We start from the raw sequence: 24,935 nt of genomic DNA, 5'->3' as shown, positions 1-24,935 counted from the left end.
ACTTTTCGAATGGCCCAGTATAGGTATTTTTAGAATAGATTCAAACATAGTCCATCACACCCTTTGTGCACATAAGTATTCACCTGTTTAGCTGTTGTACACCTGCCTTTCCTTTTCCCAGCGATACCGTCCTATTAACCTACCCTGAAATTGTCTTTGTCCTGAAGTTAGCTGTGGCACAGTCATCGAACGGCATCTCTTGACTGTTTTCACCACTTCACAGGGTAAAGTGTCTGAGTTGCTCTTTCTGCTGAAAGTTCTCCAGAGCCATGGCTGTGGCTGCAGCTTTTATGAGCGCACATGCTGAATCACGTTTTCAAGCTTTTACAAGGATATGGTTTAGGGTCACACTTGTTGTAACTTGGAGTCTTCTGGGAAATACTCCCAGTTTCTGTCGGTGCTCCATACCTGCTGCCAGTGATGGTTTCTCCTTTGTCACAGGTGGGCAGGGGAGTCCTCGTGTCCAGCAAACTTTGCCGTTGCAGCTTCTGGCTCTTGTACATGCACTTGCCTTTCCTTTTATGCTGTATACAGAACTCTGCAGATCAGTCTGTGTTCACAGTTCTCACAGATCTTCAGCTCCAAGGTTCTACTGCAGGTCTTTAATTCTGTCACATATTGATCAACTGTTTCTACTTGCATGAAAAGGACTGGAAATGTTAAAATGATTCATTGTTTTGTGGGATACACAGTCACATTTTGTCATGTTTACATTTTCTCTTACACATCCCTCTCCTCCTCCCACCGGAAGCACAGAGACTGGGGCTTTTGCGTTAGTGCTTCTTTCATCTGCACTAATTGCTGTTAAGTGGATCTCAAACTGCTTGACAGTTTCCGTTCTCTGCTGCATCCCAGCAGGGAAGGATTTAGTGCTGGACCTTGTGATATGCCTGTTAGTTCTTCTTAGCTCCTGGAAACCACTAAAGTTTATACTTAAATTTTGTCAGAGCCACCTTACGAGGAAAGTACACGTGTGAGGAAAAGATTGGCTCCACTGGGGCCGCTGCTGAACCAGCCCTGACACCAGCGACACTATAGCTTCCTAAACTGTGAGGGTAAAAAGAACTTCCCAGAGTATCTTTCTGCATCTTTCTAGCAACACTGGATATCATGCAAGCACAGAGCCCACTGATGGCAGCGCACACCCCCGGGACACGGGAAGCCTCATCTGCTGCCGGACCCTGGGGAGTTTGATGCACCCTGGGAGAGTCAAGCGGCGTTGTGCTCTGCTCTGCACTCAGCAAAGAGGAGCAAGCCAGCCGAGAGCTCTGCAGTGCCATTGCTCACACACCACAAGTCCCTCCTTCCTCTGCCAGTGTCTGGAGACAACCGGCTGGTGCCCCCAGAGACCCTTCCTTTGGCCCAGCAGCAGTGAGCCCCTCGGCCAGCTCTCCAGCGGCTCATGTTTGACCAGTGCCTTCTTCACTATGCTCCAGAGCTCCCAGGACACACACGCTGGTTTGGTGTTTAACCCCTCCTGGCCCTAGGCTGGCAAGCAAGGTCCCGAGTCCTTCACCCAGGCGCGGTGCTGCGGCTCAGCCCACGGCACACACGGCAGAGCAGCAGCCTGTACGGGGTGCTGGGCAAACACCAGCCCATTGCCCCACGGTGTCCCAGGAGCCCTGGTCTCTGGATCTGCAAGACCATGCCCAAGCAAGGCCATGCAACATTCAGAGCGCAGCTCCTGGGGAACTCCTGCGATTGCCTTCAGAGAAATAGCAGCAGCCTGCGCCATGGCCCTGGGGCAGGGATGAGCAGCAGGCTGCACATGCCACTTCCTTCTCTTAAACTTCAAACGCACCATCAGACCTAAATTATTCACTTGTAATCCCTGGAGCTGGCAGCAGCTCAGAGAGGATCCAGCTCAGGTGATAAGAAGGAAGAAAGAAAAAAAAGAACCCATTAAATTTAAAAACCTCTGAGAGTCATAAAACGTAAAAATATATTCAGGACAGGAGGCAGGCCAGGATGGGGAGGCTGGGTGCAAGCAGGGTCTGACACTGGAACTCTGAGAATGAGGGAGGTGCCACCAAAGGTGAGGGAACCTGAGGCTGAGAAGGCTGGTGGGGCTCAGTGGTCCTGGGTGCTCCGCACTGTCACCTCTTCCAGCTCCTCGTGGGCCTTTGTCGTCTCCCTGCGGTGCAGACGCACCAGCCTGGCTCGGAGGGGCTGGCCGGGGCTGCTCCTCTCAGGGCTCCGCAGACAGAGCAGCTGCAGCTCCCGCCTCGGCTGCCGGCACCTGCGGGAGCACGGATCGCTCCTTGGAAGAGCAGCCAGATGGGAAGGTCTGCGTGAGCCTGATAACAGCTGCTGCTTGGCTGCTCTCCCTGGCACGGGGCACACGCGTGCCAGTGCCTGGGGCTCCAGGGAGCAGGGGGGCATGTGCCCCGAGGCCAGGCTGGCACAGCTGGAACCTCCCTGGGGAGGGCAGGGTGGACGCTCAGCGCACACCCAGGGCAGGCGGGAAGCGGTGCCCCGGTGTGCTCAGGCTCTGCAGATGCTGAGCCGCCTCCTCGAGCGCACAGCAAGCACAGAGCCAGTGCTGCGGTGCAGTGAGAAGCCGGCTCCTCTTCCCTAAGAGGGCTCAAGGACTTTGTCCCTGCCGTGGGTCAGACTGTGGGACATGGAGCGGCTGGCTCTGCACCACTCGGGGCAGGGCGGGAGGTCAGACATGCTTTGCTTGCACTGATGCCAGCAGAGAAGCTGTGGATGCGATGGGGACAGCCAGGTGAGAGAAAGGCCTGGTTGTTAGTGCCAGGGGTGCTGAAATTCACTGTTAGGCTACACTCTAAACTGATTTTTAAAGTTCTCTTTATACTGGAGATGGTGAAAACACAGTGCTAAGTAAGCTGCCTTCACTTTTCTGCACAGCAATCAATAATCCATCACCGCATCGAACCAGACGGCAGTGGGCACCTTCACCCAGCACACGCCAATTCCAATTCGCTCACTCTCCACCAAAGGCATCTCAGCAAGCAAAGCAGCTCCACATTTCTTCACATGCAGAAAGTACCAGAGCAAAGCCAGGGTGCTGAGCAGGCTGGGGCAAGTACACAAGGGCGGAGGATGTTTCCTGGGTGTGGAAAGGAGAGGAAGGCCTGGGAAAGGTCTCGTGATGCCTGGGAACCATTGAAGCCACAAGCAGCAGGACAAACGGGAGGCTCACTAGTTCAGCAAAAGTTTCTTCATGCTTCCGCATCAGAAATTGCTGCCTCAATCCTGGCAGTCTTGGAATCTATCCTCTGTGATAGATATGATGGCAAATACAAAACCTGGACTTTTCAACCCATTTTCACACACTCAGTGCCTGTGAGATGGGTTTCGCCTGGTAGGTCGGTGAAGAGACCACAATGATTTTATCAGAAAGGGAAGTCGAAAACCAGGTGGAGAGAGTGAAGATTGTGATCAGTCACAAAACAATCAAAACAGAAACTAAAGCCCAAGGCCCAGCACTTTTTTTTCTCTCCTGCAAACCTCCCTGCACCCTTGTGCTCAGCTCCCGCCTGCAGCACCAGGCAAGGGCAGCGCAGCAGCAAGGATGCAGAGGTGGCTGCAGGTGCCACGTCTGCACCAGGCAGCGCAGGTTCTGCACTGCAGGCCAGTGACTGGGTTCTGCAGCAGCCCTGTGCCGACATCGGGCCCCCACAGAGCTGCAAAGAGCATCCTTCCCGCTGGTGCTGCACCCCAGTGACCCACCCCGCGCGGTTCCTGGTGCCCTGAGGGTTCGCGGGTCTCCGCACCCACCACAGCCCAGCTGCTCGCTGTGCAGAGCGGAGCCAGCAAACAGCTCGTCAGGAACAAAGCCCTGTCCCCAGCGGGCTGGGCTGCCTTGCCTGCGACTAAATATTCAGAGGAACTGTGCACTAGCCCTTTGATCAGCAATTTATCTCTCCATGCCACAAGTTTCCTGGAGCCTGGTGTTTCCGCCCCGTGCTCAGCCCACGTCCCAGGAGCCCGGGAGACAGGTGTGAGGAATTAGCTATAGGGAATAATGCTCTGACAGGAACCAGCGCCAAAAGCAGGGGACAGAGTGTAATGTTTATTACATTTGAAGCAAAGCAAACATGTGGCCTACTTATGTATCTAGAGAGAATTAATTGGGGAGCTCCACAAAGCAGCAGATTATAAATTAGAATCATTTTCACCGACTTCAGCCCATTCATCTTATTTCTCAGCAGGTCTGTCAGCTCTGCCTGACATGGCCATGTGCAACCCCAGACCCACAGGCTGCTGTCTGGTGGCACTGGGGGACTGTCACCAGCCAGCCCCACAGGCACCACACGCCTAAACCCGTGGGACACGTGTGGCGTTGAGCTGAGGGCACACGCGTTGGAAGGAAAGCAAACCCAGAGCCTTGGGGATGGCTCCAAAGGTGCTGAGTGCCACCAGCTCTCATCTGCAGGCTATTCAGAGTGCTCTGCTCCAGGGACTGGTACAGGATTTGTCCTGTACTCATAGATCCCCAGGGGACAGCGTGCATATTGATGCTGGGATCATTTCTCTCCACGAGGTCACCCACTGCCTTGCTGGAAGGTGTGTAACAAGAGCCAGTGGAGACGTCTGGGCAACACCTGAAAAGGGGGATCTATTCCTGAAGATGCAGCCCAGGTCAGGCCACAACCATCCTGATCTCAACTCTCCTGCCCTTCACAGTGCTCAGAGGTGGGATCAGAGCCTCGCAGCACCCACCTGTCCAAATGAGAGCGCGCCCAGGAGGGCACCTGCAGAGCGCCAGACACAGTCAAGAGAGTTTCCACAAGGAGGAGCAAAAGTCTGGCCCAAGAGTCCTTCTAGCCCATGTTGTGTCTCCAGAGTGGCCAAGAGCAACTGCCTGGAGGAGAACAGGGACAGGAAGGCAGGCGCAGTGCTCTTCCTCACACTCTCCAGCCTCCAACAGTTTTCAGCTCAAAGAGACACACACCGATCTGTACTTGGTCTGTTCTGCGAAACGATCCAGAGGCAGGATGCCCCAGGAGCTACTGTGCTGCAAGGGCTTCAGAGATGCACACAGCAGCCTCCCCTCAGCTGGCAGGGCCAGAGGAGCCCCGTCCCACGGCAGGGACCCCCGGCAGCCTGTTTCCAGCAGCCACAGTGACCCGGGCCAGCGCAAGAGCTGCTCCGCACCGGGCTGGCTGATAATTTGTGTCATAAAGAGAGAGTTTGTTCAAATGGTATCACTAATTAGTACAGAAATCCTATTAGCATTGTTAATGCATTCCAAACAGTTGCGCATCTTGGCACCATGTGAAAGCAGCACTGGGGCAGACACCAAGGTGGCAAAGCCAGGCCAGGCCTGAGCGCAGCTCAGTTCGGCGATGCCGAGCAGTGAAACAGCATCGTCTCTGCCCCAGCACCGCTCTCCCTGGTATGGCAATCAGTAAAAGGTGGACTGGGACAGATTCATGTCTGTGTGCGTACAAGCACACATGTGTGTGTGGTAGGGAACCACAGTAATGGGAACTACCCAGCAAAGGAATTTCAGAACAAGAGAGGGAAACTGGTAGAAAGGAACTGAGGAAGGGGCTTGGGGGGGTAGCAATAAACCCAAATGTAAAGTGGATGAATTATTTAGTGCAAGAAACAATTGCAAAGTCACTTACTTGGGCTCTATGCATCCTAGAAGGTGTCTGCAGCGTTTCTCACATCTCCCTAGTGTGCTGAGTGATTTTTTTACAATTGGAGGCATGAGGCTGGGGTAATCTTATAAGAGACTCCAAAAATCAGTTTAGTATTGATCATGTGCTGAATTCAAAGGCTTTCCACTTCCATCTGCTGCTGCTACTCAGTGGCAGCTCAGCTGGGACCGGGTGCTCGCCGGTGCCTGCGCCCCAGAGCCGCCTCGCTCATCTGCAGCCAGCGCTGGGTGATGGCAGCACATGGGGCCATCGCGCCCAAGAGCTCCCACCGAGCTCTTCATGCAGCCCCCACCAGATCAGCCTGCTGGGCTTCTCCTAGCACCAGGGCCAGCTGGCTGCGGATCGAAGTGGATCATACACTCATCTAACAGGGGCAGCAACTGCCAGAGACCAACAGAAGAAGGGGGACAGGGTAGAGACGGCAGTTTGCATAGACCATCACCTAATGCCAACACCCTGTACCAAGTGACAGCACTTGGCACCGTCCCCGAGCAGGCGGCAGCTGCCACGACAGGGCGGCCACAGCACCCAGACCTGCTCAGCACAGCCCCTTGCCAGCGCTCACACTGGTGCTGCCAGGAGCCATCGCGCCCCGTGGAGCAAAGCGTTGGCTCTGAGCACCTGGTGCTTCTCTGGATGCTGCGGGCAGGTCTATGAACTGAACAATCCCTCGGGAGCAGGCAAAGGCCCTGCAGCCCCTCACCTGGCTCCAACCTGCAGAGACAGGTGATGAGAAAAGGCACACGGAGAGACAGAGCGCACGGAGGAACCCACAGGGAGCGAATTCGGGCGTTATGGGACTGTTAAACATATTGCATCATGATGAGGTTTTGTTTTTTTTCTAATATGCATTCGGGAAGTTGTTATGAAGTCATGAATGCTGTGAGCCATGCTGTCCAAAAGACAAACTACTTTACGATGCTAAAATACAAAGTGTTTTTTTTCAGAACAATACAATTTAAATGTACGAGAAATCTACTGATTTACTGAAACAGAGGATGTGCAGGGTAGAAAAATATGACTCTTCCAGGTCTGTATTTACTCAACAAAAGGCCTGTATTCAAATAACTCTTAGAGTATGTCACTGGCATTCTCACAGAGATTGAGTGGCTGAAAGTAAGGCTACAACATAGAGGCCCTCTTAATCAGCAGGGAGAGCAGAAATTGTACAGACATGCTCTAAAACATCAGGCGCTTCTTCAAAATCCCTAGGCAAAATTTTGAGTCCACAAATCCATTTTGCACAGCTGTCAAGTGGGGTGAAGTGGGGCTGAGCTGCTGCGCATCTGCCCACAGGTGAAACGCGCTGGGCTCTGTCCAGTGAGGACCTCAGTGCACTGCTCCTGCTGCGTGCATGGGTGCGGATCTTAAATCCAGGCATTGGTAAAGCATCCAGTTCTTCTGCTGTTGTTGTTGTTGCTGGTGCTGTTGCTTTGTTTTCAATAGCTGCAGCTAAACATTTAACCTTTACATTGATGGAATGACCCAAACATGCTCTTGCAGGCTTGTCGGCAGCAAGGCTGTCTCACAGGGAGTACAGAAATACCTTTCCTTACAGCCTGGCAAATCAATACGCTGTGTGTCTGGCAGACTTGCAGATGTCCCCTGCTCAGAACACACAGGAGGGTCTCAGAGGTGGGATACAAGCATTTCTCCAGATAGCCAGGTCTAGCAGAGAGATGGGCATGAACCTCCACCTCCTCGGCAAGGAGAAGAGCAGCTCACAATTTGGAAATCATGTAGTTGTTCCAGCTGGGAGGCTGGATCTGCCTATTGCTGTCCCAGCAGCTCAGGCACTTAATCTGCATCCTAGGATTTCAGATGGCACAGAAAGAGTTACAAGAAGGAGCAGCAAAGTAATCACGAGTTAATATGGTCCCATGTTTTTTATTACTCTCGGAGTATTAAATTGATAGCCTGGTACCAAAGGCCAGAAGTGTCACCTCTCAACAAGATGAAATCTATGTAGCCTGTGGACAGGGGAAAGCTGCAAGATTTATAGAGGCATCCATAAAATTAACACTCGGATGAGCATGCGAGAGAATAGAGCCCGTGAACCGCAGCAGCGCTGGCAGGTACCGGCCACCCCGCGCTCGGAGCCCCCAGACGCTGCCCACCGGGTGCTGCTCCGCAGCGACACGGGGCTGAGCGGCCCCCAGAACCGCTCTGCTGCCAGAACCGACTGCCGGGGGATCTTGGGAGGTGGTGGCATTTTGGTAATGGCCTGGGGAGTAAGTGGCAAGGGCAGGAACAGGCCACATGCCAGATCTCAGAGATCACTCCCTGTCACCCGTGGTGAAAGCATCTCCCCTCGGTTTGGCTTTGACAAGACGGGAAGGCTCAGACCCTCTCTCCACCCACATCTTTCTGCACAGCTCAGTCTGTGGTGTCTGAGCAAGCACCGAATCTGGCAAGGCAACAGGACCTGGGGAACGCACTTTTCCACAGACCACAGATCAGGGAGCCCAAGATATGCGCTGTCACACCAGGAGCCATGAAACGGTGACCCCAGGCACAACCCAATGCCCCAGAGAAGCCGGGAGGCCGGAAGAAGATCTTGCCTTTCTCTTGCTGCCCCAGGACACCATCTCACCACCCTGGTGCCCACCCTCTGCTGGTCCAGCAGAGATGCTGGACACCCAGCGCCATGGCGGCTCTCAGGGTGCACAGCAAGTGCAGGCACAGGGACCACTGACACATGGACCCGTTCCATGTTCTGTTACCACAGCTTATAGAGGCAGGTCTTGGCACCCTGGGCCTCTGCCCTTCCTTCTGCACAGGGAGGGCAACGCCCCAGCCCTGCCACAGAACTGCGGGCACCACCGACCTGCTGGGATAGCACAGCGCTCAGGACCGTGCACTCATCCAGGCTGGCTGATCCTGCACTGCACAGCATGCATTTCTACACGCAAACACCACGTATGTCACAACTGTGTCCGCACTCAGCCACGTGCCACGCGTGCTGTGGGTTCACCCACCTGGCAACACCCAGTGCAAACAGAGCCATTACCACTGCTGCCTACAGCATGACCGCGTTGCAATTAAAAGAATGAAACGTTTATAGAGGAATAAATCTGTGTTAATGAGGTGAATCCTGCTCCCGCCCTGACAAGCACCAAAACAAGGCTAGGAACTGGGGAGAAGGTTCAAATGCACGCTGGGTCTGGGACAGGAAAGAGGACAATTCGGGAGCGGGCTGGCTGTGCATAGGAGCCGTCAGTTCTCTATTTCCCTGCCTGGTTCCCCCACATGGAGTCAGCAGGAGAGACCAGACCATTGTCAGGTTTGCTCAGGTGGTGTTTGAGCTGTTTCTTTCCCTGCACATGGCTCAAAAATTTAGGAAAACTACCAATGATTCAGAGTGCAAATACACTGCTTTGGGTCCTTCCACCTCCACAGCCTGTCCAAAAAAGTCCTTTGCTGAAGCAAGCAGCAGGGTCTATGCAGGAGGAAATCCCTATACAGGTCATCCTTGCTCTCCTCTATTTCTCAGAAACTCTGCACTAATCCCTGTCGCCTGCCTACACGGGAAACCACGGAGACACAGAATCCAATTAGCTTGAAATCCTGCTCTGGCTCCTGCACAGCATCTCCCTCTGATAGAGCTGTGGAGCTGCAGAGATAAATGGTGCATTAGGATTCCAGTGGGGTCTGGCAGGCAAGGATGGCGTTGGAGCTGCAGCACCAGCCCAGGGAACGAGCGAGGCACCCGTGCGCTGCTCCCAAGCCTCTCCACCTCTGCATCACACCAGCAATTCCTCCTTGCTTGTCCTGCAGCACCAAGCCCCTCAGCTGAGCCCAGCTGTGCATGGTGGAAGCTGAAGACTGAGGCTCGAGCCACCAGGTCTCCAGGCTGCCTTACGTACCACAGGACCTCCACTCTGCAGCAGGAGGAAACCCTCTCAGGGGCTGAATGGCATCAAAGTCTCTTGACTGCTGGGGTGGCCAAGGTGGCATGAAGCCCACCTCCCCGCTACTGCAACCACCCACGGCATCTCTGTGCCCGGCTAGCAGTCCCTTCCACACCCCCACGGCGCAGGTCACCTTGGTTCCCTTGTTCCTCCTCCAGCAGGGATGGGCCCTGCGCAGCTGGTTCTCCGGAATGATGTGGGGGGCAAATCAGGTCCCAACTCCAGACAGTGGAGAAGGGGACTGAAACAGGTAATCCTGCCCTGGACAAGCTCAGCACAGCCTGTAGCCGCAGCAAGCAGAGCACAAGGGGTAACTTGCTGACTGTGCTACACCCCAGCTGTGCTGTGGCAACAAGTCTGTGCCTGATGCTGCCACAGCCGTGCCTGCTGCGCTCCCGCTCTTCCTGCACCCACAGTAAATTACCTGCTTTGCATTTTGCAGCAGCAACTTAACAGTATTAATTCATTGTGTTCTGTCTTTAACAAACACCATTATCGTATCACCAGCCAGGATTATGCAAATCCTGCGAAAGGAATTATTGCTCTCCCCAAAGTCACCTTGATTTATCAGTTTTAGCCCAAAATGAAATAGAAGTTGCTTTGGATAAACTGTTATAACACGTGACAAACCCAGGGGGCTGTGATGGCCCCATAGGGCACAATACACATCCAGTCCAGGCACGGCTGTGCCCAGCTGGGTAACCCTTCCCATCCACAGGTGACACAGGGGCAGCTCTGTGTCCCCAGACCACTCCTGTGCCAGGTGGACCTGGACACTAAGGCACTGGGCCCTGGATCAAAAGCTGGGGAAACAACCCCTTGCAAAATGCTCCTGGAATAACTCCATGGCTCCCCTCCCCAGGCAGAGGGGCGAGGGTCAGGTCCAAGGCTGTGCAAAGCATGCGAGGCTGGGAACACGGAAACTTTCCAAAATTGTGTTAAGGATTGCTCTGTGGTGGCCACGGGTCTGCCCCCATCCCTGTCCCTGCTTTCCAGGCCACTGCTTCAGAATGAGCCTGTGTCACACGTAACAAACTGGTGTGTCCTCCCATGCAAATGTGGATGCTACTAGGGATCAGTGAGCAGATCTGCATCCCGCTTCAGGAATTAGCTCTTTAACAAGGTCCTCAACACCATGCCTTTGTCCATCCCTTTGCTGCAGAAATAAAGGCTCCCACGCCTCTGATGCAGCCAGACCTGGCTACGGTTGCCCCTCAGCATGGGAGGAAGCACTTGTATTATTAAAAGTGACCTTTTTCTCATTATTTGTCAGCAATTTGAGCCAGTCCTTCAGTAGATGGCAAGCACAACACCCTAGTAAGAAGGGAAGACTTCTACTCTTTCGCAGGGTAGACAGCAAGTCTCTGCAAGCTGAGCACAGCCTGCTCTTTCAAGAGGAACCAGACCCTTGGCTAGGGTTTTGCCCTGATAGCCAGCAATTACTTTATGCTTTCCAGCTCAGTGCAGAGGGACTATTCTGAAAGAGAGTTCTGCTTCAGATTCCATCAACCATGGATGGTAGCTCTGTAAGAGCAGCAAAAAACCTCCCCCATTAGATCTAAATACTTTTTATTTTCAAACTTGATGTGTTCTGGCAGATGAAGAATCAAGGGCAGCAGCCATGCATTGGAGCAGCACCATGACTGCAGGTTGGTGCACTGACAGGTGTACACTCAGCACCTCTTGTGCTTACTGCTCACAGGTAATAACAGATATGGGAAATTCCTCAGAAGAAACATACTGTGACAGAGACAAGGAAGAAATCAGGCACTGGGAACCTATGGTAAAATACAGCTCAGTAAAATAGAATTATTCCCAAACTAAACAATGGAAATAAAGATCTTAAAAGCAATCCCTGGCTCTTTGCTTGGACGCCCACACTCTGGCCGTGTTCAACCTGCATTCAGCCTTCCTGCTCCAGGCCTGGGGAGCCGTGAACCCCACGCTCAGCAGGGACACCTGGGCTGGTGCTTGTGCTGTGGGGTGCTTCAAACCACAGAGACTGTGCAGGGACGCTGCAAGAGCCACCTTGGCCACCCCAGGACAAAGCCCGGGTGCTGACAGGAGCAAGATGCCTCCACCCAGCACAGCAAAGACCTGGGGTTCAGGCTGCTCCTAGTTTCGCAGAGTCATCCTCATTCCTGCTCTGATGTGTCCAACCTGGTCTCTCCTTCAACTGTTCCAGCTACTCTCACCTTCCCCTCTGCCCCACACCCACACCTCATCACCCGCTCTCAATTCCAGTTGTGCCTGATGGCTTCGATCATCTCACACCTTCCCTTGTGCTGCCCCAAACCAGGCTCTCCCAGGTCTTTGCAAGGTCAGAGGGAAGCTTGGAAAGAAAGACTACATACTCTCGGCCTAAGAATCCCAAGGATGAATCTGTCCAGATGTCACCAGTCCTGCCCACCTTCCCCCTGGGACAGTCCCTCTCCACAGAGGTGCCCTCTCGGAGGCAGCCCCTGCTCTGCTGAGGATGGGGACAAGCGAGGCCAGAGGCTGGGGAGGCAGGTGCAAAGCTTGGGCACAGGAAGGATGCAATGGCAGGGACAGAAACAGGGAAGGTAATTCAATTTTCAGAGGCTGTCCCACCAATTCAGCTCAGAGTGATGATAAGAAACACATTTCCAGTGATAGGCACCCTAATCCTCAGCCATCCTGCATTTCCATTTCCGAGAGGCGCTATTTCCAACAGGGAGGCATTTTCCCATCTAGGTTTGCTAGAAGGGACAGCAATGGATTAAATACCAATTTTTCCAGCACTGTTTAACTCCTTCTGCGCCTACTCCTGCTACTTATGCAAGCGCTGGAGGCACGGGGCAGTGGAATGGCTGCTGTACGGGGCCTCCGAGCAGCAGAACAGAGCTGGGGGCCTCTCACAGGCTCTTCCCAGTGGTCTGCAGCCTGAAGAGACATGGAAGAGGGAAAAACTGAAATGCATTGCTAGTGCAGACCGGGCAGCTTAGATCAGGAATGTATTATTGCTCAAGGCATGACTCTGAGACTCAACTGTGGGACAAGAGTCACGCAGTGAATCTTACATCCAGTGTTAAAACCATTAGACGGGTCCAAAGTGCTGCAAGTCTGACTTAAAACTACACTTGCAAGAAAGCAGGCATGTAGAGAAAGAAGGAAGCAAACCCTGCAGTGATAGCCATGCCCCCCACATGCCCACATCTCCATGGTTTAAGCACCATGGTGCAGCCTTTGCCTCTAGGTTGCTGGACAGAAGGAAGGTAAAAGCAGCACTGATGCAGCAAAGAGCACACTGGCTGAAGAGGGACTGACTGGCACAGAAACAAATACAGACCAGCGGTAAATAACCTTCGAAGGGCCATTCCCAGCACTGAGCAACAGCCGCCATCTCGAACACGTTGTGTCTTCCCCATCGCTGGTGCTGGGGGTGCTCAGGGCCTGCCTGCCCAAGGATGGTCAGCGCCTGTTCCCAGCAGCCCTGGACCTCGCTCTGAGCAATGGCTGTCTCACAAGAGCCACCTAACTTCAGCATCAAGCTGACCTCCCGCCACGGGGAAGCCACTAAGCTCCAGTGTGCCCTGGATGCCAGCACAGTCCTTCCCCAGGCACCTGCAGCCAGCCCTCAGCACTGCATCACCCAACCCAGCCCTCAGCACTGCATCACCCAACCCAGCCCTCTGCACTGTGTCACCCAACCCAGCCCTCTGCACTGTGTCACCCATCCCAGCCGTCAGCGCTGTGTCACCCATCCCAGCCCTCTGCCTCGTTCCACTGCCCTCACTGCACTGAGGATCTCCGTTCATGCCCGTTCCCTGATGTTAAGGCTCCCATCCGCTGTCTGAATCAGTCCTTCGGGCAGCTGAAGGGCAGAGACTCCCAGCCCTGCTCCTGTAGCACAACCAATCGCCCCGGCATCCCACACAGCAGCTCCCTTCTCCCTCCCAGATATCAGACATCAAACTCCCCACAGCACAGAAATAAAGCACAAACATTCTGACTTAGCCCTCCAAACTCGTTATGAACTGAACCAGGAGTGTTGTTGGAAAGGGGAGCCCCAGGCAGCTGCTGCCTCACAAACCTGTAAGAGCCCTGGTGCAAAGCTTGAGGAGCAAGAGTCCCAGCCCTCCGCCTGGCTCCAGCACCAACCACAAGTGTGCATTCATCACCCACTGAACAAATGGAAACCTAAAGGCTCATAGCTCTAAAACACAGAAAACAATTCCCTGTGCATTTTAACAGTGCTGTATTTTATTGGATCAGTAATGATGAATGGCAGCAGAAGGTGAGTGCTGATGCAGGGGAAGGCAGAGAGACACACGGCTGAGGGGAGGGTCTGGGAAAGCTCCAAGGAATGTGGTTGCAGGGGGCTGGGGGAGCACCACCATCCACCAAAAACAATTCCCTTCCATACCTCACCACCCCACTATTCAGTGTAGGATTTTTAGTAGAGGCTTCTGTAAGAAACATCTATGTGAGGAATAACATGGAGCACTGTGCCAGCTCTCTGTGCTCTGGAGAGACACCCCGTTCTGCTCCCATGAAGCCCTTGCTGGCGGTTTTGCAGATTCAAGGCACAAGCAAGAAATGCAAAAACTGCTTCATCCCTGGGGGAAGAGGAGCACCTGGTGGAAAGACAAAGAGTAAACATGAGCATTACCGCTCCACCTCCACGTCATCTACCAGCTCTGGAGTTCAAGCCGCATTCAGCAGTAATTGAAACCAGGCTCTTTAACACAGGTGCCAATTACTGCCTGTTAATGCAAGGAGCTGTGATAGATACAGCAATTACACAGCTCTGCTAGGCTGGAAAGCACAAGATAAGATGGCAGGGCTACTTAGGCTAGCGTGGGTCTTGCAGGACAGCTCTGCCCCAGCAAACCCTCCTGCAGCACCAGACAGGGCGAGTTCTTGCACTCCTGCCCTGTGGCTGTGTACCCCCTGCACCTTCACGTGAGCTGCCGATGTGCTCTTGTCACAAAAAGGGTAATGCCACCCTGGGGCCAGCAGGTAAAGTGCTGGCAGTGGGCGGAGGAAGGTGATTCCCCTTCATCCAGCACTGGTGAGGTTGCACCTGGAGCAGCGTCCAGCGCTGGGCTCATCAGTACAAGAGACACGGATGTCCTGGAGAGTCCAGCAAAGGGCCATAAAGATGATGAAGGGACTGGAGGAAAGGCTGACACAGCTGGCACTGTGCAGCCTGGAGGATTTGCCAATGTGCATAAACACCTGAAGGAGGGTGAAAAGAAGGTAGAGCCGGCCTCTGTTCAGTGGTGCCCGGCAACAGGACTAGAGGCAACAGGAACAACCTGAAACATGGAAGGTTCCCTCTGAACACCTGGAAACACTTTTTCACCATGAGGGTGACCAAGCACTGGCAGATGTTGCCCTGAGAGGCTGCGGGGCCTCCAGCCTTGGAGATCTTCAAAGGAGTCCTTCATCTCCTGTACAGCCTCGGCAGGGATGTGCTGGCAGCTCAGAGACGTGGATGGGAGCAGCGAGTGGGAGCAGGCTGGCAACGCTCCCCTGCATGGCGCTGCGAGTCAGATATGGTCCACACATTTCTAAAAGGATTCCGAAAAAATGGAGGAGGTGCAGAATAATTACAAATGTGATTTGGAGGCTGCAGAAAACACTTGCCAGGGACAGAATTAAAGAATTCAATCTGTTATCTTGCCAAAAAGGGAGCCTGAGAGGTAATTTGATTATAAGCACTTCACAGAGAAATAATACTTGGTGTGAAAGAGGTCTTTAACTTTGTTAATACAGGAGGCTGGAGCATGTAGACAAGTAAACTGTAAATAGGAAACAAAGACACCGGGCCGTGCTACCTGAGAAGTGCCATCTGCTCTGCCTCCTCACATCCTCCACCCTGTCCTGGAAGATACACCAGCTGAGACGCTCTGGGTTCATTACAGGCAAAACAGAATAATGGTATTTCTTACTGGGAATTACACAGGGGCCCTAAATAAATGAATGGTCGCTTCAGGCCTTAAAACATCTATGAAACTTCAGGCACAAGCTACAAGTACTGTGTAAGGGGGCATCCTTGAAACCTGCAAGAAACAAAGAACTTCTGTGCTTGATGTCCCCATGTGACTGGACTGCAGCAGGAACAACCCAGCGCATCCAGCAGCCTCTGGTCTCACCTGGCACCTGGGACAGACCCAGGAACATCAGTGCTTCTCAGTCTGGACCTGCTTCTGCCCAAACCCGACGGGCAGCACTGCCACATGGGGTGGCTGCCGGGTTAGCCAGGGTCACCCCTGCTGGCAGCAATGCCTCTCTTCCTGGGAGGCTGGTGTGAGGAGCGGTATCAAGAATACTCCTCCGAGCCCACTCTTCACCTGTGCTCTTCTCTCATTGGTGTGGGCAGTAGGGACAAGGCAAAGTCCATCGGACTGCCAGTGCATAATTGCACTGCTGGATGGGAGCACAGCTGCAGCCTCCGACCCAAGGATGGCTGGAAGAGTGAGGCTGCTGAATGAATCCAAGAGAACAGATGTAGAGGAGTATCAGAGCTACAAGGGGAATCCAACCCCACCCTGCATATATGTGGGGTCAGATGCTGTGATCACTGAGCAAGCCACTGGCAGGTTAAGGACAAGTGCCTGGGGAGAACTTCAGCAGCCTCAGAAGGAAGCCAAAGACCCACGTCCCGAGGCAGAAGACACAGAACCTCGCAAGTTAGCACAACTCCAGCAAAGCGAGACATTTCCAAGTACAGGGTGCAGACAGTTCCTTCAACTTCCTTGGAGTGCAGAGACCCAGGGCTGTGAACATCAAAACCTGCATACCCCAATGATGGAAAAAAAAAAGAGCCTCAGTGCAGGAGCAGGGCTACAGAGTTAAGGGCAATTGTTTGCCCCTGCAAAGGCTGCAGAGGAACCTGAGCCCTTTACAGCCCCAGGCTGAGGGGTGACCAGCCTTCCAGCCATCTTCAACACAGGCTCCCCTTTCCCTACCTCACTAGGCACCAAACACAAACCACATCATAAAAAACAGAGAGATATTCAGCTGAAACCAGAAACGAAGCCCAGCTTGAGGCAGGACTACTGCTGAGCACCAGGCGCTGCGCTCCGCTCAGCTCAGCTTTGTGCTCCTGCATGTTTGGAGCCCGGCGGCTGTCCCACCGTCAGCATGCTGATGTCCTTTGTTCGCTAGGCAGAGACCGGAGCAGTGCAGCAGGGTTTGCAGGGACACTTCCTCCTTGCCCTCAGGTTCTTCACTGCCTTGAAACTTCAGCAGGAAGCCAAGCATCTGTTCTTCAAATAATGAGGTGTCCCAGGGGAGCGGTTATGGGGGTCAAAATCAGCACACACGTAAACACCTGGTCTTACAGGCAAGAACAGCTTGTGGAAGGAGCGCGACACCTCTGAGATTCATTCAGCCTTCCTTCCGCTGGTTAATTTGTTCAAACACCATGAATATTCAGCCACAGCCCTGTTTCCTGCTGCACGTCAGTGTGTGCGTTGGCAGGGGACGGCACGCACAGTACGAACACACGTGTGTGCTCTCTCTGGCAAAGGGGCTCTCCATACAGCCAGCGCTTTCACTTCGTTTCTAAAACATTTCTCGCTGAGAGTGAGTACCAAAGCAGCCCAGAACAGCGGCTCTGCCCCGCACCACAGGGCTCTCTGCTGGAATTCCCCACCAGGTGATCCTCAGAGCCAACACAGCCTGGTGAAGATCCAGAGCACAGAGACTTGCCAACATAACAGCCAGGGAAGAAAAAGCAGAGTGGAACAAGCAGCAGGAAAGGTCAAAAAGTGATAGGAAAGCATTCATCACAGACACCCTGTCCCTAACTTGTTGCTTTTCCAAATGCAGGGAACAGAACTGCTTCTGGAAGGCTCAGAGGTGCAATGGATGGGGGAAGAGAGCTGAGAAGACAGCTCTGGCCAACAGGATGGCTGTGCCTCGCTGCTTTAAAGTCAAACTTCATCGAGTTCCCCAAAGCACCAACACTGCTGCCGCGTTTTGTCATCTCTGTGCTCCACCTCCGCATCTCCTCAAATCAGAGCCTTGACCTTTGTGAGGGAGAACTGGTCTCAGATCACTGAGTGGTGAGTTCCACTCAGCACCGATCGCAGGATTTGCCCATCCTCCATCACGTTCTCCTGCCAGTGCGGAAGAAGTGATGCAGAGCAGACAGACATTATGGATGCAGGCGAACAAAAGCGGAGCAAGCGGATTTTGGACCAGGAACAGCCACAGCAGCACAGGGGCTGTGGGGAGCGGGGAACATACACACTGTGCGAACCCCTCGCAAAGTTTAGGCTCTCACCAGAAGCTGTTACAAAAGCAAGACAAATCCACAAACAATAGGATCCTTTCATTTTCCTTTTCCGTTTCCCAGGCAACACCAAGCACTCAACAACAGTTTAGAGTACAAAAGCCCTCTCTGTATGGTCAGTTAATGGCAGGAACATGAAGAGACTTAAGCAGAGCTGCTCACTGCTTATTGTTTGGTAACCTCAGTCAGGCACCTGCAGCAATGACGTTTATGCCCAACACTACACTTTTAAATGCAAACTCCTATGCTGGAGCTCTGAATTTCCAGTGAAGAAGGTGCATTTCCATTCTTAAATTACAGATCTACAGCTACTCCTGCATACATGGCTGGGAGTGCGTGACGGCACCGTGAATACAGGCACCGTGAATACAGGCGCACACAGATCTCAGCAGGAAGGCTCCAGGCTAGAGAAAACAATTTAGATCCAGGACTGTTGCTCAGGCAAACATGCTGATGCACAGATGCTAAAGAACCCCCAGCTGCAGCAGAGAGGCTTCAGCAGACCCTCAAAACTGGTTAAGCTGCACAGATCCCAGTAGGACTCCAAGATCTCTCTTCAATCAAAGGGCAGGACCATGTCTTTAATGAATAGCTGGGCACATGCATATAGCATCCCTGCTAGGCACATGGTTTTGTTAGCATTCCTGTTTGGGTCACTTGTGGAATGAGGTGCTGAAGGGTGAACATCGTCTGTTCTCACCTCCTTGTAGCATGCTGGGGCTGGCTGATGAGCCTTCCTCTCACAGAGATCTGACTCAAGGCTGGTGCACAGATGGACCTCTGCACAACTCTTGATCTAGCTGTTCAAGCAGAAGCTGAAGGAACAAGAGATTCAGTGACTAAATCATAGCAAGGTGACTTGAAAACTTAGCACTAGAAGACTCCCAAAGCTATCAGCGTTCAAGAAGAAACTGCATTTTCCAGGTATGCCCACCCAGGGGCTTGTGTCTTCTCCCTCTGATGACTTATCGTGCAACGAGTCTTGAAGATGCTGTCAAACAGCTGCCCCTTCCCACCTTATTCTAGGAAGCCTGACTGAATCTAGACCTTGTGACTCTAACATCATGGAGCTTTGGCCAGAAGGGAACATCCTATCCCAAATGATGTTATTAAATCCCGGCAACCGGAAAACCCAGCTAAGGATGCCCAGGCCCTTCTCAGCTCCAGGCATCCGAACGATGCACAAGATGCCTTGTTTGCCAGCCTGGCCAGGAATGCTGCTTACATGAGGCAGCTGCACCACCTGCTGTCTGCTCTGGAGCAAGTTACCAGCGACTATTAGAACATCACTAAAGATGATTACGAACAAAAGTTTTCTTCTTCAGAACCAGTTGGAATAATCTCCCCAGGGGAATGGTGGATCCCCAACATTGGACATTTTAAAGATTCAGCTGGACAGGGTGCTGGGCCAGCTTGTCTAGACTGTGCTTTTGCCACAAAAGGTTGGACCAGATGGTCCTTGAGGTCCCTTCCAACATGGTATTCTATGATTCAGCGTTTTGTAGTATATGCTCTTGATTAAAATCATCAAGAAAGACATAATTTCTGAAAGCTATGAAGCAAGATCAGAGGGACAATCTAATCAGAATGGTTCAGGCTCTCAAATAGAACATGGTGATTTACTTTAATACACAGCTCCTCCCAGGAGAAAAATCACACTGTTATCCCTTTGGGAAGCGTTCTTGAGTTACTTCCACTCCAAAAACTCCAAAAGCCAGCACCAAACACAACTTTCAAAGAGGCAAAAATCAGCCACCTGCCCAACACCACTTGTGGCTCAGCACAAATGAAAAAGACACATGTGAAACCCTGCACCATTGCCCCTTCCCAGACAAGGCTGCAGCACTAACTGATCCATTCCAGTGAGGCAAAGAGATAAGATCCCTACAAAACCTCACTATACTAAAAGCCTCCTTAGGATACAGTGTCTTGTTCACGCATGAAGGCAGATGAGTCAGTATGCTCCCTCAGCTCCCACAGAACAGCAGGTTACAGGAAGGTCTCCCTGGTCCTAGAGATCAAGGATGCTGCTCTCACAGGTCACAAAAATCATCAGGCACGCAGCAGCAAGGTCAGTGTGGGTATAAACGGAAAGGAGTTCGGAAGACAAATAACCTCTGCTTGATGAAGCACAGGTGCATAATGTGCAGACAAAAGGGAATCAGAAAACAGTTTATTAAAAAAAACAAACAAAACACACCAAAAAACCCCCCCAATACCCACATACTTTTTGATAAGCTTATTGCTCAAGCTAAGCCTCCTGTGACACTGTTCTCTCCCACCTTGGCCTATACAGCCATGAGTACTCATCCATACCTGCTCCTCCAACCAACGTCGCTTGGCTATGTTCGATTGGTCCCAAATACCAGCATTTAATTCTCTTCTTACTATGCACACAGAACACAGAGGTCACCAGGCACAAAGGCTCCTCTCACTGGGACAAGTCTACAGATTTATACAGAGTCATCTGCTCCCACCACGATGGAAGCTCCTACTTAGCAGAACCATGAAGAAAGCATGGGAAGGTATATCTACCTTCTCTTTTGAAGCCCAAACAATAGTAAAATCATTCTTTAACCACTCAGCCTACAGTCCAGACATGTCCACATGCATTCTACAGCTCATGGTCTACACTCTCAATACACAGATGCGGGATTCCCTAATATGCTTTCTACAGCATTTCCCACTCTCACCATGCTGTTCTACTTTTAGTGAACCAGAGCTTGTCTGCCAGGTTCACTCTCTGTGAAAGGAATATTGCCCGTTTCTTGTGCAGCATCTACAGACCCACACGGTATGTGAGCAGCAGGACTCTCTCCCCAGGTCCTGGCTCTCCTTTGGGTGGTCACAGAGTCTCTTGGACATTCTCCCAGATAGCTGTCAGGCTGTTTGGTGAGAACAGCGCAGGGGACTTTGTGCTTGCGTTCAGTCATTGCTCTTGTGGGGTTTTGACATCCTCTTCCTCCTCACCATGCTCAGCGTGGTGCAGCAGCAGCTCCAGGTCAGGGTCAGAACTGGCCTCTTTGTGTAGCTTCTGTGCTTTTTCACCTGCATGCAGACAGCCCATTTAGTAGACTCGCTAGAGTACCCACCAAACCTGGCGTAGGCAAGGAGTTGGAGCTGAACACAGCTCCTAGTGAAGCTACGAGAGCACCTATAGAGAAACAGAAAGGGATTTAAAACAGAATCACCTTTGGAATTCATGGATTTGAGAATGACATGGAGGGAGATTCCTGACAGACAGACAGCAAAGCCCAGCCAGTTCAAGAGACTAAGGTGGTCTCCCAGCAAATGTGTGGCGAGGAATAAAATACAGATTTCCTGTGGAAACAAAAAACATGACAAGTGGCAGGGCAGGACCTGAGGAGAAATGCATGGGATGTTTTACAGCTCAAGCCTAGATCAAGATGCCGGGCTGCTCATTTCCCTCAGCATATTGTTCCATGTGCAGAAAGTTCTAAATACAGTTTCTAGAAACAGAATGACCTGTCAAACTGGGATGTGAAGTCCTCTGACTGCGTGGCCTGGCTACGTGGGAATCCTATAACTTCCAGATCAAATTTCACATGTCACCATTCAACTTTAAAGTATGAGTGCCAGATTCCTCAAAGGAGGGGAGAATGTGCCAAACCAGGTTCAAGAGATAACTTCAAACAACGGTTTGTTCATATTCGGGTCTGATCCGAGAGCATGCCTTTCTCATCCCTCCTCCCTCCTGCACCATCCATTGCTCATGAAGCCCACGTGTTTTAGTCTATCCCAGATCCCACCAAACTTTGGGCCGTAATGGTATTTTTCATACAACAGCCACTAGTCTCTGCCCCTTGCTGTCAGCGACCAAGGGACTTCACTGCGGAGACTGCAAGGCAAAGCATTAAGCTCTGGTGCAAGAAGAACAAAAATAACAGGAGATCATTTCTAAGGCTCTAAGGAAGTTTGCATCACATCAGGCCCATTAGAGATAACTCAGTACTTGCCTTCTAGTATCAGCACAGGAACCATGCCTTACCTTAAAAATGCCAGCAATGGAAAGGGTGAGGCTAGATGTTCTGGAAACCAAGAGGAGCTCAGAAAAGCCTAGACCAAAGGCAAGAATTCCACCCAAGAACAGCTTCCCTACCAGAGAGAACAGCATTCCTGCTTCATGGATACCGAAGAGCTTCTCTGATATGGACAAAGGCAGGCCTAGGAACAAGACAGTGAGTAGCAGAGTATCTTTCCCATCTCCCAGGACTCCTCACAACAAGATGGGGGTGGGCTGCTCACAGCCAAATATCAGGAAGATGTGGAGCCAGTTCTTCGTAGCCCTTACTTTCACAAGTGCAGCAGGCGACTATTCCCATTCACTCTTTAATGTTCTGCCAGCATAAAGTATATCTGGGTCCTTGTAATTCCAGGTCTCTACCGACTTGATAATGTCGATAGCTGTTCACTTCTCTAAATGGATCATCTCAAACAACAAACTGCTAAGCAATCTCCCCAACCATACTATGAAGGTATTCCTGTTTTCTCTAATTAACTCACGTACCCTCAAATACCGCAAAGAGTGGAAAGAGCCCCAGGAACATGAGCGGTTGCAGGTGAAACATGATATCAATGGGGTTCTGGAGCCCTGAAAGAAGAGAATCAATAACAGATCGGATAGCAACAAGCCACAGAATAACAAAGCTCCTGGACCCTTTATTAGTACCATTCCCAGACATACACCTTATTTGTAACGCCCAGGCCTGTGCTGCTGCAGAGGCCAAGCCACCTTCATTACCCACCAACAGACAACCCCTGCCCCAGGTTTCAAACACTTGTCCCTTACACAAGATGCTTTGTTTCTGCAGCAAGGGCTACCACCTCCTTATTCCCCTCCCCATTACCAGCACTGCCACCCACCTCCTGACACCCTGCGTACCCAGCTCAGCCTTCTGCGTAAGTATCTGTGTGAGAGTCCAGCGAATACCCCCAAGGAAAGAGGCACACAGCACCAGCACAAACCCCTGCGCGTTGAACTGTGTGGACTTGTAGGTGAACATGAAGAGCCCCCCAGCAATAAGCAGAACGACCAGCAGCAATGTCACCCTCTGGATGAGAGCAAACACAAAGTTACTACAGACTCCCAGAAATGAACAGAGACAGGCACCTCTCCTCTTTCAGATTAACCCACATAACTGCATTCTTCATGTACTTAGATGTTTCCCTACGTCTGACCTTCTCCCTCCCTGAAGCATTGTGCAGGACCCTTACCGCTTCCTCCAGCTTGAAGAGCAGTGAAAAAAGCAGGATGAAGAGAATGGCAGAGGATTTGGTCATCGTGTAGCTGTGAGGACCAAAATACACTGTCAGTCTCCTCCAGTGTTGTCCTTCCTAGCAAAGTACTATTAGGAACCAGAGCATGCACTTCCACATTGCTACCAGCAAGCTGTCACAGACCCTGCACACCAACCCCACCAAGCCATACACCCATCCAACATACCGACCCCAAAACAGCACTTTCTGAACGCAGCGGGCTTCCAGAGAAGATGGTGTTTGTACTCACAGGGAAACAGTGACATATAGGAAGCTCCAGTTACTCAGCCCGATATCCAAGGAAGTTGACAGAGCTAAAGAATCAAAGAAAAAATCTTGAAGTTAACTGTCTTCCGCTACATTAAAGAAACAAACAAACCAAACCCTGCTACCTGACCACAAACACAGAGAGGAGGGCAGACCATTAAAAACCCAAACATTTTCCTCAGGTAACTCTTCAGTACCAACAAAGCTCAGATATCCTCAGCTGTTCATGTTTCTGTCTGTTCTCCGTGGTTTAAGCTGGGCTCAGCACTGCACATACACTACACAAGCACAGAAATGAAGTCTTCCCCCTGTGACCAAAAGCCACCACAGATTCGCACAGTCTTTTTTGAATGTATCAGAGCACGACTACTGGTAAGTAAAGGGGCTACTGCAAGAAGCCTGAAGAAGCAAGTCTGGCAACATCCTCAGCACATCCCCTTGACCCTGGTGCAGCTCATTACAGTCTATTGACAGTTTTGCGGATCCAGTAGCATGCTACACTGAAAAGCAGCATTGCTACATATGTGAAGAAAGCATTTTTCAAGAAACCATGGGGCTTGTTATGTAAGCTATTGCAAATCTCGCCAGAGATCTTAGACCGGACGCTGTTCTGTGGGAGACAGAATGACAACGTCTGAACCAACATAATATACGGCCAGAGAACTGCTGAAGTAACTGGAGTTCTGTGCTACGTTCAGGAGCTTCACTCCTCGGTCCCAGCTACAGCAATTTTGTGTCGTGTATGATGAACTTCTGCGGCTTAAAGACCAAGTTCCAAACAGAGAAAGCTCCTGAAATAACATAAATGCATGGACCGATATCAGCGTTAGAGAATAACTCGCAGAGAAAACCTACGGAGCACTGTACAAGATCCTCACTGTAAGTTCTCATGTGCCAGGGCTTCCTTCAGAAAAGCATGTTCAGTGGCCTCTACACATTCTAAACAGTTTTTTACATGACCAATAAAGGCACCAGGTCCGAAGCTAAAGCTTTAAGTAGCACCGACTGCTACCCTGCCCCGGCAGGGAAACGCCGGGCACCGGGGGGCGGCACAGCCCCCTCGCCGCGGCCGCTCCGGCCCCGGAGACCCCGCGGGAGCCCGGCCCGAGAGCCGCGGTCAAACGCCCCGAGCAGCCGCCCCCGGCCCGCTGCCCTCCGCCACCCCCCGGCCCGTACCTGCGGGGGCCGCCCGGCGCAGGCAGTCGGCCCAGGAGAGCGCGGCCCGGGGCCGCCCGGAGCGGCACCGCGCCAGGGAGCGGGCGAGCGCCGACAGGCCGAAGATGAGCAGGAGGTGCAGCAGCGAGACGAGCAGCGGGAAGGGGAAGCTCTGCGGGACCGACAGCCGCCGTCACCGCCGCCCGCCCGCCCGCCGCCGCGCCGCGCAGCCGCGCCGCCCCGCACCTTCATGAGCCACTTGTTGTAGAAGGTGATGCCGATGGAGAAGCCGTAGTAGAGCAGCACCAGCGGCGCCGCCAGCGCCGCGCCGCCCGCCGCCATGCGCCCCGGCTGCCCCGCGCGGGGGCGGGCAGGGAGCGGGGCGGAGGGGCTGCGGCCCGGCGGGGGACACGGCGGTGA

The 24,935-nt window shown here is 52.4% G+C and overlaps 1 protein-coding gene across 3 annotated transcripts; it reads right to left on the bottom strand.

Moving 5' to 3' along the window:
* Positions 1-19,974: 19,974 nt before the first annotated feature.
* On the bottom strand, positions 19,975-24,921 carry SLC35C2 (solute carrier family 35 member C2). Of its 3 annotated transcripts, none has more exons than XM_065032030.1 (9): positions 24,762-24,921; positions 24,537-24,687; positions 23,344-23,407; positions 23,052-23,124; positions 22,720-22,888; positions 22,345-22,428; positions 21,826-22,001; positions 21,008-21,137; positions 19,975-20,864 (listed from the first exon to the last, which is right to left on the bottom strand). In XM_065032030.1, the coding sequence occupies exons 1-9, from the start codon at positions 24,855-24,857 to the stop codon at positions 20,746-20,748; spliced, it is 1,062 nt and encodes a 353-aa protein (XP_064888102.1). In that variant the 5' UTR covers positions 24,858-24,921; the 3' UTR covers positions 19,975-20,745. The 3 variants fall into 3 exon arrangements, with proteins under 3 accessions (XP_064888102.1, XP_064888103.1, XP_064888104.1); XM_065032031.1 differs by having other exon boundaries at positions 21,937-22,001; XM_065032032.1 differs by lacking the exon at positions 24,537-24,687 and having other exon boundaries at positions 24,762-24,910.
* Positions 24,922-24,935: the final 14 nt, after the last annotated feature.

Source organism: Columba livia, chromosome 16 (assembly GCF_036013475.1).
Source record: "Columba livia isolate bColLiv1 breed racing homer chromosome 16, bColLiv1.pat.W.v2, whole genome shotgun sequence".
NCBI lineage: Eukaryota > Metazoa > Chordata > Aves > Columbiformes > Columbidae > Columba > Columba livia.
The sequence above is the reverse complement of the archived record's forward strand: the minus strand, read 5'-3'. Positions and strand labels throughout refer to the sequence as shown.